Below are 15,897 nucleotides of genomic sequence, written 5' to 3'. Positions count from 1 at the left end.
TATTCATTTCTTATTTTAGAATTGTTGAACATCAGCAGTTGGTGTCTGGGAGAGCACAACTGGCTGCACTCTCTCCAGGTGGGTGGATGGCGCTCTCTCCCCTCAATTCTCTTAAGCAATGTTGGCCGGCAGAGGTGTCTGGGCGTATCAACTGCCCGGCAATGTTCGAAAAGAGGTGGAGGCTGGCCTTGCATGTATTGGAGGAGACATGTGTTAAGTCCTTACCCTGCTAGGGTTGGAAGCATTGCTAGTGCTAGGGGGAGCTACAAATGGGTGGGTTAATTGACTGTACCAAATTAACACAAAACATTTTGACAAATTTTGACAAATCATTAAATAGTTATTTTGAGTATTCTTGGAACTGCTGATCTCCTCGGATAAAGAAAAAACCTTCAGTAAGTGACAGAAATCAAGGGACAACGGCCAGACTAGTCGGAGTTGAAAGAAAGGCCACGGTAACTCACATAGCCACTCTATACAATTTTGGTGACCAGAAAAGCCGGAATCCATAACACATCGAACCTTGAGGCAGAGGGGCTACAACAGCAGAAGACCATGTCAGCCCAGAACAGAAAGATGAGGCTGCAGTGGAAACTGGACAGTTGAATATGGGAAAAACGTAGGCTGGTCTGATGAATCCCAGTTTCTACTGAGGTGCACAGATGGCCCCACCAACTCCTTGGACCCAACCAGCCTTCTGTCAACAGTACAGGCGGGTTTTCTTGGCACGCTTTGGGCTTTTAAACTAATTAGCTAAAAATCAAATGACCACAGTCTGTTTAAGTATTGTTGCTGACCTTGTGCATCTCTTCATGGCCACAATTTACTCATCTATTTTAGCAATGTCTACTTCATCCACACCTACTTCCAGCATGATATTTCAACATGTCACAAACTGGTTGTCTCAAACTGGTTTTATGAACATGACAATGAGTTCAGTGTTCCTCAGTGGCCTTCCCAGCTAATCTGAATCTGAATGAACACCTTTGTGGTGGAACAGGAGAGCCACAGCATGAAAGTGCACCTAATAAATCTGCAGGGACGCAATATTGTGGGACGCAATAATGTCAACCTGAGAATTTTTCCAGCATTGTGTTGAGTTCCTTATAGGATGTCCGGTGAGTGTACCTTGTAATTTTGCAATGCAGTAAAACTACCACCTAGCAACCCTCTGCTGGTTAACAGAATCAGAATCAGATTTATTGGCCAAGTAGGTCCACAGACACCAGGAATTTGTTTCCAGCTGTTAGTGTCTCTCTAGAATTGACAATATACAGCTACTCTACATATAATTTACAGACAATACACAATATACACAGAACAGTAGTACACAGTATACATAGACTATACGAGGACATTACAGTGTTCTATACAGTACTTCACAGAATAGCCGTATGCAACTACATACAGATTAAATATTGTGTAATCACAGCAGTGTACACATGTGTAAAATGAGTAATGGTGCAGTAATGCAGTAATGGTAAAATAAGAGTAATAATAGTTTATCAGTAACATCTATGGCCTATAGCTGATGATGGTGATCAGCTGTTGATGATGGTGATGGCCTGAGGGTAAAAACTGTTCTTGTGTCTGACAGTCTTAGCGGTAAGGGTGTTCCCAGTATGCAGTGGTCAATACCTACCAAAAGTGCTCCTAGGAAGAACAAGTCATTTTACCCCTGTAATTACATTAACCCTGTAATTAACAGCTACTACATTCAACTCATACAACCTTTCACCACCTACTTTTATGCCTCTGTTTATACCCCACGCCGCACCCCAAGTGCTAAACAGTAGAACACATGCAGCACTACGCCTGTTCATCTTATTCATGCAACAGTGCCATGAAATATACATCCATCCTGAGCTGCAGGTTAATCTCTGGTTTTCAATGTGCTGTAAAACACTGGTGTTCTGCAGAGGTCATCCTGTGTATTCTGTGCACACCTCTAACACAAACCCAGTAGGAGTTCTTTTGCCACTGGGTGGAATGAATTTAACATTGGAGAATGAATTCTGTGTAGATGACAGCAAAGTTATTGTACCAAGGCGCCACTAATAAATGTTCTGCATGACTTTGTTACACACATCACATGCATGTGTTGATTATTATGTCTTATTAGAACTCTTGTCGTCTCTGTTTCCTAGTAAATTCCACTGTAGGCCTAACAGAAGAATTCATCTGGAGAGGCTCTCTGCATTAACAGGATGAAAAAATACACATGAAATTCCAGTCTGTGTAATGCTCAGCTGTGCACCTCACTAAAGCCTACCCTTAAAGTGCTTTTACAGTATTAAATTATGATGTTAAATGGGCCCTGGAATGTCAAACTGTATTTGCCTTGGCATGGTTGAATAATGAGAGTTCGGAACATGGAAGCGATGCCCGGTGAACCTGAAACACTGAAAACCAAAACAGGGCTGGAAAAAGGGCCAATTCCAAAACCTTAAAACTCTTCCATAACAGTCCTTGGTTCATTATATTTATGCCCCCGCCAAATACGATAAGATAAGATAAGATAAGATAATCCTTTATTAGTCCCGCAGTGGGGTATTTCTCAATGTTCTCAATTTTTTTTAAGATAAGATACACCTACATACATGATGGAAATGGTCACTGGAATACGGGTTGTTAAGCAAACCATAGCTCGCACTATCGAATTTTCCAAACTCGAACTCCGAGGAAAGCAGGCATCTGCCCTAGATTAAGGGCTAACTCTAGCCAATGTTAGCCTTTACCATTTTTTCTCTCCTTCGAAAACGAACTGGTCTATTTCTGCTGAGTACCAAACTGGAGCTAAACTCACATCAGAAGAGAAAAATGCACCAGCTCATGTTTTCTCCGGTTAGACTTGTGAAGTGAGTGGGGGCAAGGCTAAAAGCTAACCTAGCTACAATCGCTTCAGCTTGCTAACAGCACATTGTGCTGAGAATTAAAGGGTTAAAACGACTTGCTCTTCCTTGAAGCACTTTTGGTAGGTATTGACCACTGCATACTGGGAACACCCCTAGACCCTTCTTACCTTTTACCATTTTTCCTACTTCCAACACATCAACCTCTGGAACTGACTGTTTACTAAGTCTAATATGTCGATCCCACCCTTTGACAGGTGTCATTGTTTTGAGATAATCAGTGTTATTTACTTCACCTGCCAGTGGTTTTAATGTTCTGTCTGATCGGTGTATGCTATAGTATGTGGTGCCATTAACTAGCCAAAGAAAGCAAATCTTATTGGGGTTTCTTTCTATTTGTAAACAGAACATCAGTGCATTTCATATAAGGGCAAAATAACAGGGTTGTAAATACGCTTGTTAAATAACATCTGACCATTTTCTACCCCAAATACTTACTATTTATTACAAATTATATTTAATGCACTGGGTATCTGCTATTTAAATCCCAATCCTGTTCTGATTTTTTTTTAAACCACAGTGTTTTTTTAGCCACCTGGTGTCTTATTATAGAAACTTGTATTAAAAATATATATTTTTTAGTAAAATAAGTGCAAAATAAGTGAGGTGTATTATGCTGTCCATAAGCAAGCTCTGTGAAGCCTCTGGAGTTCACAAACGCGTTGGAGCGTCAAATGCAATGTTTTTCAATGTCGCTATTAATATCTTTGCCATAGCACAGCGTGAGGTATGTGGTTGTAAAGCTTCTCGCCCAGTCTTAACTAGTAGATTTGTGTGTCAGTGTACTGACCAATGGACACCCAGAAATGTGTCTCCTTCCTCTCGCCATGTGTAACCTGGTGTATTTGTGTGTCTGTCATCCGCCTCTCATCTATGAAACTGTCCAAAGGACCCTTGGTAACTCTTTTGCCTCTCGCCGCTTCTATATTATTTAATTAATACACTCCATTGCTTTTGTAAACTTAAGACTCTGGTTAATCCATGTCAAGCACCAAAACAATTTGTCCACATGAGTAAAGTATGTTTTTACAGGAAATATTGAGAATTTCTTTTTTTCAGATTTAGGGTTGGAGTATCTCTTCACACAGTGCTCTAGGTCACACGGGGTCTCATTATAGTGAAAGCTGAGATAGTTCTGAACATTTCCATATAAAACATGAGTATTATCTAATATCCAGTGCCTTTAAAGGCAAATTTTAGAAGACATGCAAAAATCGTCTGTATTTGGTAAATGAAATTTGAAAACTGTCTGAATGTTGACAAAGGGCATATGGCTTCAAACAATGTTTAAATCAGAAGAGATGCCAAGGTTTCATATCTTTTTCCAAACTAATGCTGTGTGTGTGTGTGTGTGTGCAAATCACTTACAATCTCCCTACATGACAAACATTTAGTTTCCTTATGATAACAAGCAGATGGTATGGCCAAAGGCCGCAGAGTAATCCAGTCCTACCAGCGTAATTATGCATATGTAGCTGCTAAAACAAATAAATGATCAAAGGCTCCACGAATGTAACACTACGGGACAAGGCGCCATGGCTCACAATGGCTTTCCAGCACCAAAGGCAACAGAAAGACATGAACGGAATAATATGTGGAAAAAGATCTGCCTGCTGTGAGCAGAGGGAATGAGGTTGTTCAGCCTGTGGGCTCTCTTGTCTGGTTCCCTACAGCTTCACTGCCCAGTGTCATCACATATTAGCACCAGTTAATGAATGGCTTCCTAGTCAATGGCCTCATGGGATGAGGGAAGACAGAGCGAGAGAAAGAGAGAGAGAGAGATAGAGGCAAGCTGGCACATGCCAGCCTGTTATATCCCCATAACATTGCTATTAGTGAGTCCCGGTGTAGGTCCAGACAGTGCACACAGTGGAGTGTATGGAAACATAAGGCTAACACTGCAAAGAATGGGTAGTGTTCATGAGGCTACACCTCTTCTCTTCATCGTGGCAACAACATAAGTAAACCTACATAATCCTTTACGAAGTGTCATTATTGAAGACTCCTTTTCTCAATGTTGAAGCTGACTTTACTGATGCTTGTTGGAATACACTAGTTTTAATGCTTACTTAAGTGTGTACTACAAAGCTGCTTTAATTGGTTGGTTGAGTTATGCCACTTTTTTTTATTAATAATTTGTTTGTCAATTCTACCCCCTGTTTTGGGGTTTTTGGTACTGATTCGTAACTCCCCCTAGCACTAGCTAAGGGTTTGGAGGGTAACACATGCAATGTCAGCCACCACTGTTTCAAACAACACCCTCGGAAGAAAGTACTGGGTCCTTAGCACTGCTGCACCAGTTAACAGACGCCTGTACTGGCCAACATTGCTTGAGAGTGACAAGGCCATCAACCCACCTGGAGAGAACAGACAATTGTGGTCTCTCTGACTCTGGCTGCTGATGGCAAAGCAGACATACAGGATTCAAACTTGCGGGATTCAAACTCGTGAACTCGAAGTGCGTTAGACTGCTGAGCCACTCAAAGCCCTGAAGAACCACTTTTGGTTCTATTAAGAACCATGTTTGTCACAGACGTGTGTGACGTCTAAGGAATCTTCAGTTAGTAAAGGTTCTTCACACTTACACATCTTTATTATAAACAACTTCTATGGCCAACACCTTTATTTTTAAGAGTGTTAAGGTTTATGTTGGTTGTCATAAAAGGCTTATGTAGGTGTTGTGACGCCATACGAACATTGAGGTTCCCTAAAATGTCACCAGTATAAACTATACAATGCATTTGGAAAGTCCTCGGACCCTTTCACTTTTCTCACACTTTGTTATGTTGAGGTCTTGTGCTAATGGTGTATCAAGTATTCAGACCCTTTACTTAGTACTTAGTGGAAGCACTTTCGGCAGCGATTACAGCCTCCAGTCCTACTGGGTATGATGCCACAAGGTGGCACACCTGGATTTAGGAATTTCTGACTTTCTTCTTTGCAGATCCTCTCAAGATCTGTCAGGTTGGGTGGGAACCATTGGTGGACATTTTCAGGGCTCTGGGTGGGCCACTCAAAGACATTCACAGCGTTGTCCCCACGCCACTCCTGTGTTGTCTGTTCTTTGCTCCGTTCAGCTTTCCCTCATCCCTGACCATTCTCCCTGTCCCGGCCAGTGAAAAACACCCCACAGCGTGATGCTGCCGCCACCATGCTTCACTGTAGGGATGGTACTGGGCAGGTGATGAGCGGTGCCTGGTGTTCTCCAGACATGATGTTTAGAACTGAGGCCAAATAGCTCTAATTTTAGTTTCAATATCTTGTTTCTCACAGTCTGAGAGTCCTTTAAGTGCTTTCATTTGTCTTTCACTGAGGAGAGGCTTCTGTCTGGACACTGCCATAAAACCCAGATTGGAGTGCTGCAGTGATGGTTGACCTTCTGGAGGTTTCTTCCATCTGCACACAGGATCTTTGGAACTCAGCCAGATTGACCATTGAATTCTTGGTCACTTCTCTTACCAAGGCTTTTCTTCCCTGATGACTTAGTTTGGCGCTACCTTCCGTTTAAGAGTTATGGAGGCCACTGTGCTCTTGGGAACTTTCAGTGCAGCAGAATCTGTGCTTCGACACAATCCTGTCTCTGAGCCCTATATGCAGTTTCTCCGTCCTCGTGGCTTGGCTTTGCTCTGATATGCATGGCCAGAAGAGACCTTACATTGACAGGCATGTGTTTTTTTTTCTAAATCATGTCCAGCGAACTGAATTTAACACCGGTGGACTCCAATCAAGATGTAGAAACTTAATCTCAAAGATGATCAAGAGGAATAGGAGGCCCCCAGAGCTCATTTTTAATAAATGTGCAAGAATGTCTGTTTTCACTTTCTCATTATGGGGTATTGAGTGCAGAATGATGAGAATGATGGGGGGGAAACCTGACAAGTGAAAGTGTCTGAAGACTTTCAGAATGCACTGTATGTCCAAATGTTTGTGGACACCCCTTTTAATGAATGCGTTCAGCTGTTTTCAAATTGCACCAATTGCAGACGCAGACTGCACACACACACAGCTTGTCCAGTCCCTGTAGAGATGTACATGCCCTAATGCCAGGGGTGGGCTAGAGGGGTATAAAGCCCTCTAGCATTGAGCTGTGGAGCAGTGGAACTGTGTTAGTGTGTCCAATACTTCTGCGATGAGCTGGGGAGTTTGGGATGAGGTGGATGTGGAGGTGGTGATCATCCAACATCCTACCTTACTAACGCTCTTGTCGCTGAAAGCAAACAAATCCTTATAGGAGTGCTCCATAATCTAGTAGAAAGCCTTCCCTGGACAGCAGAGGCAGTGACTCCAACAAAAGCAGGATACAGTTGTTAGGAAGAAACAATGAATGAGCGGGTGTCCCAATACCTTTGTCCATATAGTGTAAATACAGTTTTGCTGCAAGTGGGAGCAATTGTCATGTCTAGTTCATGGACAGAGGTGAAAAAGCAAAACACTGATGTTATAGTTATTAATGGTGATGACACCACACCTGTATTGTTGGAAGCCCTCCCCCCTCACCTCCCCGTCTTGCCGCCACCAAGCAATTCACCTTCCCCTTTGAGCGGGTTGTTCAGTTCAGCTGAGCACACTCCTATATGGTTTATCCTTGAGCAAACTGCAGCCCCCATCGATCACTGAGAAGGTGGAATTGCATGAGGGAACGTGAAGAGAATTGCTGGGCGATATTCTTTTTTCCCCTTTCACACAAAGTTTGATATGAGGTCCTTGCTGCTCCTCAAATTACATTAATGCTCTGCTCCTCCTGCGATTTAGGTTTTTTGATGAAATCGGGAAAGCGCTAAATGAATTCCACTCTGATTTATGTGAAGGCAGGGTCTTCATCTGTGTTTTCTGCTTCCCGTAGAAAGGAAAATAATTTCCCCTGCCGCACCAGAGCATCACTTTTATCATATTTCCCTCCCCCCGATTAATAATTAACAAATTCAAATGAAAGAGAATTGATTGGAATGGAGAATAATGACCAGTAATGGTTTAGCATGAATCACAATAAAGCGCAGAGCATAACAGGTCCATTATCTCTGGGCTGCTTGTGTCATGACCCACAGTATCAATCTTTCATAAAGCATTACCTCAAGTGCACTTATTATATTAGAACAAGTAAGAACAGTGGCATCATCACTTCCGCGAGGTACGCCTGGCTGTTTGTTAAGGCGCAGAACGTGACGACCACAGGGCGCGTACGCAGCATCATAGGCTTTCGAAAATGCCATTCGTTTTCTGACATATACAGCTCTCTCAACGGTCCTTTCAGCTCCCACAGGTGCTGTCTGTCAGTGAAAAAGAGGATGTCCGTCATCGGCCAGTATGTAGATGAAAGACCCTGTCAGCTAAGAGAGCCTTATACATAACCAAGCATCAATTAGCAGCTCAGTGGAACGTGGGATGACACTCTATGGACCCTTTCCACCTGTTTACACATCATCATTTTTATTCCACTGCAATCTGCAATGTGTGCAGGCTTATTCTCCTACAGTAATGCCTCCTTAATCAAACAGATCAACCTTTTTTTGATCTAAATACATGTGGGCCCACCCCTCCTGAGAAAGTGGTGCCTGCACCTGTTCAACAATTCATTTCTCATGTAAAAACATCACTAATATGAATCTCTTTTTTATTGTTATACTTGTAAGTGTAACTTATAAGTAATTAAATATAAATGTACAGTTGTTCACATCCATATCCTTTACAGCTCTTCCTTGTTTAACTGTCTTTAAAGGGGCACCAGAATGCAGAACTGTAGGAGTTCGGTACATGGAACGGACATGCCGTGAACCTCAAAGACTGCTGACTCTTTAATTAGAAGAAAATCGAGCATAACCAAAGCAAGGCTGGAAAACAGACCAACTGCCCAACCCCCAAACTTTACTCACAGAAAAATACATAAACCCAGCCTACTAGTGATCGACTTGGCGATGGCGAAGACAATGGGAGGAAATGCTATTGTTGACACTGGAGAGCAGCACAACCCCACCAGACTGTGCTAGTTACTTATGCAAATACGGGTTGCTACGTGGACCAGGCCTTGTAACTGTAGTGCCTGCAGAGAGGGAGCTCAAATTCAGGCACGCAATAAAGCTGAAGGTAGGGGGGGCAGAGCAAACAGGGTTTCGTGAGCCGTCTTTAGATGTTACCATCTCGTCCCCATTGCGCCCTCGAAAACGAACTGGACTAAGGAACCAAACTAGAGCTAAACACACATCAGTAGGGAAAGCACTGGCTTATTTTACTGGTGTGACTAGAGAAAGCCAAACCCGTGGAAAAGAGTGTGGGCAAGGCTAAAAGCTAACTGGCTACAATCTCTTCAGCTTGAGTCACGCTGAGAGGACACAATGAGAAGACAGCAACACTAACCAGTAAGGAATAATTACAGTGTTTTTGTCACAGTGTTAAAACTATGCTACAAAATGTGGCTTTGGTGAGCCTGTTCCTGGTGCCATAAACTAGACAACAAAAGCAGATCTTTGTCCACCACAAATAAGACAAAAATAAGCGTGTCTCACTCTGAGGCAGAATAACAGGGTTGTACATAGACTTATTACATGACAACTCTTTAGCATCTATCACTTTTGACAGCATTAAATCATAGCCTGCTTCTTTATATGACACTCAAGCTGAAGTGTGGCCTGATTGCTAGAGTTCTACCATCCCTACAGAAAACAATCTGCCTGTAGTAGAGACAAGACTTCGATCAGTGATTGATAGAGCTTTCTCTGCCAGAGCCGGCTTCAGAATCTTGAGTGACCCACTGATGTATCTGAACAGTAAGATTTACAGAGACACCGGAGAGAAGGCCTCATACACAGTCTCCCTGTGACCACAGAAAACAGCATGGAAGCCTTAAGAAGCAGAAGCAAAGGACAGGAGGCTAAGGGAGTGGATTATGATGCCAAATCCCACTTCATATCCTGCAGACTTTTTTGAGAGAGAGAGAGAGAGAGAGAGAGAGAGAGAGAGAGAGAGTGACAGGCTGTTTTCATGTTTTCAAAGGAGACAGAGGATTACTGTTACCTCCACTGCCTTTTACATGCTTAATTCATTTTCCGTGCCCCAGCGCCTGACTGAAACCTGACAGAGGTAGGTCCAGTGGTTACGGACCCTTTGTTGACTTGCTGTCTTGTGCTCGAGTGGACACTTCACGACCGCTCGTCTTGGCCTTGAGTATAAAGAGACAGCGCTGTCAGTGTTTGGAGACACGGCGTGCTCCTCGGTGCCCTCCGAAAAGCTTGCGGGTCCACGGAATCGTCCAATTAGCGAGGACTCAGCCAGGTCGCCTTGCCCTTCCTCCCACGGTGGTCACACTGCTGGCAGCATGCTAATGAACAGCACAATGAACTCAGCCCATTATGGAGTCCTGGCGGCAGGCAGATCACGCCACAGCCTGAAAGGTCCTGGGTGGCTCCGCAGAGCCGCCCAGGTGACAACAGTTAGCGGAGATAAGATTAGCAATCATTGCTGTGATGATAAAGGTAAATCTATCAGCGGCACCACCTGACACAATGCTCTGGCGCGCACGCCGGAATGTCATTAGTGAAATGTCACCGCTGCCGTGACCTAGTGGAAAAAAAACTTCTCAACTGGTGATATCTGTAATCCACAGGATAGCGAGACAACTGAGTGGCCTACCGGCAGAGTTTTCCTCTGCTTGCGAAAACCGAATAAGAACTCCTGGTGGAGGTTGCTTCCTCCTCCTCCGAGAGGTTATGACGAAGGGTCCTGGTGCAGGGATTAGCACTAGGTTCAGGAGATGATGCACGGCAGGACGGGTCCGACGCGCATGATGTGAATCCGACACTAGTGTGCAGCGGATCTCTCTCGCTACCTCTTCTCGGCGGGGGGCACCATATGTTCTGGCTGACCCACTTGCAAAAGCTATCAGCTGCTTATGGTGTGTGAGGAGGCTAAACAGTTCTCTCTCCATTAGCAGCCCGCGGGCAGACGCACCGGCCGGCAACAATAAAAGTGGCATATCAGACAAACGCTGTCAAGGCAACCTCAAAGCTCAGCAGTACCTCTCTCAGGCATAATCTTCTCTGGACAAATATTTCAACTTTTGCTGCTAATTAGTATTCTTACACCTATCGTTTTAATACAACACGCACTGCCTCTAATTAAGCACATTAAAGTGTTAGATTAAAGTAGGAAATCCGATAAGACATACAAGGGGGGTAATTATTAAGACTATAAGCATAGCATGGGGTAAAAGTGGGACTTGGGGGACAACAAAGAGGCAGCACGTGTTTCTACTGATGCTTTACTCCCTATTTATCCCAGCCAGTGTTTAAGGAAATTACACAGTCTTAAAAATAAAGGGGTGCACAGAAGAACCACTCAAGGTTTCCTACAGAGCATTTCAATGGATGGCTTTCAATGGATTTGTGTCATATGAGCAGGCATATCTATCATGATTTATCATTAGTCTGATTACATAACATGATACAAAAAAACAGTGCATCCAACAATAAAGGTAACCTTGTTGATCTTTTCTAGTTACAAAAACACAGCAGTATACACTCTGAAACTCTGTTTCACTGTAGTCTACGTGGACATGCATATGTCACCTGTTTAACTAGTGAAATAGTCAAAAGAGGGTTTTTTTCTGGACCTGGGATCACTTGCCATTTTCGAGCCAGGGAGCAGCCCAGAGAATCCATCTCTGGTCCTCCTGTAATCTGTGGTTTGGGATTCGCTTCAAGCTGGTTCTGGTGTGATCCAATTTAGGGCCGCATATGAAAGTGTGTCTGACTTGAAAAGATCGAATTTGACATGTCCACATGTAGCCCTGAAAAAATCTCTTCAGCCCAGGTAATTTGAATGTTGCCTAAATGGATATGATAAAGTTTGATAAAGGGCAAAGTTTGAGGTCACACTGAAAACCTTGAGATTTGATTTCATTAAACATTAAAATAAACAACAACTTTAATAAAATCTCTGCTCTCTTCATAGGTAAATATTCCAAATTGTGACATTCCAAATTGTCATTTTGCCGGCCTCTGTGCTGAAGTCCGAAAGAGCACAACTAGCCATGCTCTCTCAGGTTGAGTGATGTGGGTCAGCACAGGTATCTGTTAACTGTTGTATCCGAGCCGGGGAGTCACGCCTTTCTCGAGCACACTGCCTACCTAGCAATGCTACATCATTAGCAAGTGAGTTGAAAAAGAGGCGGTGGCTGGTTTCACATGTGCTAGTCTTTACCCTCCTTGTGTTCGGGGCATTGCTAATGATAGGGGAAGTTCACAAAAACGGGGATTGGGTAATTGGCTTTCCAAATTGGCCCTCCACTATTTTTTCCTAGTGCTCTCAGGACTTCTGGACCCCACTGTATGAACTTTATTGAACTTTGTTGCGGTCGAGAAGACCAAAGTACAGCGCAGCTCTCGCAAAAGCGCATCATTTGCTTTGAGTGCAGGTTGTAGACTCACCACTGTTGCTGTTGTCATCCACCAGTATGATCTCTTTGAGGAGGTGGCTGGGAGTTCTGTGCATCGCGGAGTGGATGGAGCGCAGGATGACAGAGAGCGCTTCGTTCACAAAGATGAATACGATGCTGACCTGGGGGAGGTTGGATGGGTAGGAGATGTTCTTGCACCTGCGGAAAGAGTGAAAAATAAAAGCTGAGGAGAAAGTGAAAAGGAGCACTGCAGAAATCAGTCCGTAAATCAGAAGCTTTTTCTCAAATGTCAGCGCACCAATCTGAAACGGTACCTTTTTCTCCCCCTGCTGTTATTTCAGTCAACATTTTGATGTCTCTGACAGACATACAGGCTAGTGTTGGTGGAGTCAACATCCTGATGTTCTTGACAGGGTTACAGACTTCAGTTTATAATAAGCTGCTGAAAACTAGATCGATGTGGGAGGTTTTTTTGAGGTTGTTCAAAGTGCTTGCGAGATCTGTGAACGGATCGGCTGTGACATTCGCCGGAATTTTACTCCATTCAGAGGAACAAATAAAGCAAGTCTCTCTGCAAGGAAGACACATTCGGTAATTACGGGTTAGAGAACATCGCTTTCCGCTTCTAAACTAACACTGCTTTCAGTGCTTGTCAAAACAGTGTTGGTGGGGGTAAGAAACAGAGAATAGGTAAGATACTTAACTGTACAAACAAGAAATAAAATCTTCAAGTGATTTTTGAACAAAAAGCCTTTTTTTGCATTTTCCCACAGTGTGTCACTTTTCAAGAGCACAGAGGTTTACATAAAGTTTCTAGACACCTATAAAGAAAAGCTTTGGGTCCTACAAAAGTACAAAAGCACAATGCACAACGACATCAAAATCATACAGCTATGGGCAGATATTCACGTCAAATGAGGTACTAGCATCCGGCAGGTGTTTCTCCTCAATGCTAATTCAACCGGATTAAACCCCATTTGACCCCCATGTTGTTCATGTGATGTGGTTCCAGATTGGTCTGCATTGGTTTGATCAAAATGACTTACATTTATTGGTTTAGGTTGATTTTTGGATAGGCAATTCCTTGAGGCATTCAAATCATACTCAAAAACACTGGTCACTGGTTGTAGTCAATCTACGCATATTGTAAAAGGTTGGCTGTTTACAGCCCAGTCCACTCTCTTTCCTTTGTTTCTGCCACTGTGGTAAAGGCAGTATGAATGGACTGTATTCACAGCCAGTACTAGTAAAGCACATTTTTAGAAGGCAACAAAACAGCCATTTTACAGAGGAATGTGAGAACTCCTGTAGTGTTTTGACTGTATTTGAGGAGACCACTATCCTCTAGACATGGTCGTGTAAATATGTGCTTATTTTCTATTTTCGGTCGTGCCTCTAATTTACTGGCAGTACCACGCTAAAAAGTATGCTCAGACCCTACAGATACAGTGCCTAAACAGAATCAACCCCCTTGTTTGTTTTCCCCTGTTATGGCTTTTATAAATGGAATCATGGCAGTGTAATCTGGCTTTTAGTGTTTAGAATATTTTACAAGGAAACCTCTTAAATATCAAAGTGAAAACAGATTTAAACAGACTTCAAGTGCAAGGAACTGATGCTACTGCTGCAAGTAGTCTAGTGCTAGTAGTCTCATGGTATAAAGACACTTGTCTGGAACACTCCACACAACTCCATATAGAGAAGGTTATTGAAGAGAAGTCAGGGGACGGATACAAAAACTTTCTAAGTCACTGAACATCCCCTAGAGTTCAGTTAAATCCATCATTAAGAAATGGAAGGAATATGGCACACATGTAAATCTGCTTAGAGCAGGCCGCTCCTCACAAACTGAGAGGCCATGCAAGAAGGAGACTAGTGAGGGAGGCTTACTATCTTTAAATATGGAAAACGTATTCTAATATTTTCACGACTGTATATTGTGTGGTTGTAGTCCCATTCTCTCATCCCTGCGCTGGCCTTTTGTCAGTTCCTCGCTTTAGGAGAATCACTTTAGGAGGCTCCCCAACTTTGTAATAAACTTCCTATTGTTGTTTGGGACTCAGAAAAGCTACCTTTCTGCTTAAGCTTTCAGATAATCCATCAATGCACTGTACTGTTACCCTTGCTGATGGAGCTTGTATGAACATAAACAGGTTTGGACTGTACTGCTCTTTGTTCACAGGTTCCTGATCAGTACTGCAGTCTCTCTAATCTACTCCCTTTACAGGCCGCACATCAGTCTATTCAGACTCCTAAACACATCAGAATTTTCTACTTTCTTTTCTCTCCTCTATGTGCTGAGCTGCCCCCTGCTGCCTGCTTGCTGCTACTATACAAGTCCATTTATTGGATCCTATCACGCTATTTTACCTAACATTTTCTTGTGCTCCTCATAACCCCTGAGGTTATGAGGAGCCATGTATTGAAATGCCCAATTCCAACTGTTCCATTCTGGAAAACTAGGGCAGCTCTACACAATGCTAGAGGTATAAGTAAATATCAACATTACAAATTATTGTTTTGCAAAACTGCATTTTTTTGTTTTTCTAATATATGTATTTTATTTTAAGATTTACCAATCAGGGCAATACAATAACACCAAGACGAACACAAAGATAAAGGTGAAAAAAAGAAATAGACATAAATAAATAAACCTATAGAAATATAAAAACAAATAATAAACCAAGGCTGTCAGGAATAAATACTGCAGGTATATTGGACATGAAAATCTTCCAGAAGTGCTTTTGTGATTTTGTGATGTAACTGGTGCATTTGTATAATAAGACATATTGTTCTACCATCTCCTAAATAATTATATGGTATTGATTTTAAAGGACTTTCCATGACTTTTCAAGACCAAAAAAACTAAAAATTCCAGAACCAAAAATGTTTCTGTAATTTGTTTACGGGAATGTTTAGTCAAAGCTTTCCAGCTGAAAGACTGTCCAGGCTAGTTAGTTAACAACGTAATGCATGTTCATACGATTCTATGGTCACTGTATAAAAAATGGGCAGCAATTGGTCATGTGAAAAATGATGCGACTATAAAAGTTTGTTTTATATTAATATATAAAATAACGACAGGAGCTACTTTCCATGACTTTTAAGAACTATTCAGTACTGGATTTTAGCATGTTTATTTTCCACGACTTTCTAGGTTTTCCAGGACCCGTATGAACCTTGAAAGATTGGTGGCAGACAGTAGTTTATCAATATCTCAAAAAGTATTGCGATGTTATGTTGTGCAGTATTGTACTGATTTTACATGCAGAGATTGGTGGCAGACAGAGGTGTATTTTGTGTTAAAACCCCGACCCCGACTGCGGTGTTTGGCTCTGACTCCAGATCCCACTTGTCTTTTACTCAGGTTTTATGCATATGGTGGTGTGTTTCTTCCATTCTATGACAGTTGTCCTAAAATATTATTTATAATAAAATGTAAATCATAAACCCTGTATCGTGATGCATAACGTACCCCCAGATTCTTGCCAATACACAGCCCCACACAATGCACAATAAGACATTCAGTGACTGGTTAGAGGCTCATTTGCGCATCTTACACTTCTGCAACAGCAGCATAACCGGGGCTGATATCGC

The 15,897-nt window shown here is 42.6% G+C and overlaps 1 protein-coding gene across 1 annotated transcript in view; it reads right to left on the bottom strand.

Annotated features, from left to right (window-relative positions):
- galnt18b (UDP-N-acetyl-alpha-D-galactosamine:polypeptide N-acetylgalactosaminyltransferase 18b) overlaps positions 1-15,897 on the bottom strand; it is a 106,385-nt gene that overhangs the window by 40,968 nt on the left and 49,520 nt on the right. The window contains exon 3 of the mRNA XM_072661039.1: positions 12,332-12,498. Within this exon, the coding sequence (XP_072517140.1) occupies positions 12,332-12,498 (167 nt within the window). The remainder of the gene's footprint in view (positions 1-12,331; positions 12,499-15,897) is intronic.

The sequence above is a fragment of the Salminus brasiliensis genome, chromosome 17 (assembly GCF_030463535.1).
Source record: "Salminus brasiliensis chromosome 17, fSalBra1.hap2, whole genome shotgun sequence".
NCBI classification, from domain to species: Eukaryota; Metazoa; Chordata; class Actinopteri; order Characiformes; family Bryconidae; genus Salminus; species Salminus brasiliensis.
The sequence above is the reverse complement of the archived record's forward strand: the minus strand, read 5'-3'. Positions and strand labels throughout refer to the sequence as shown.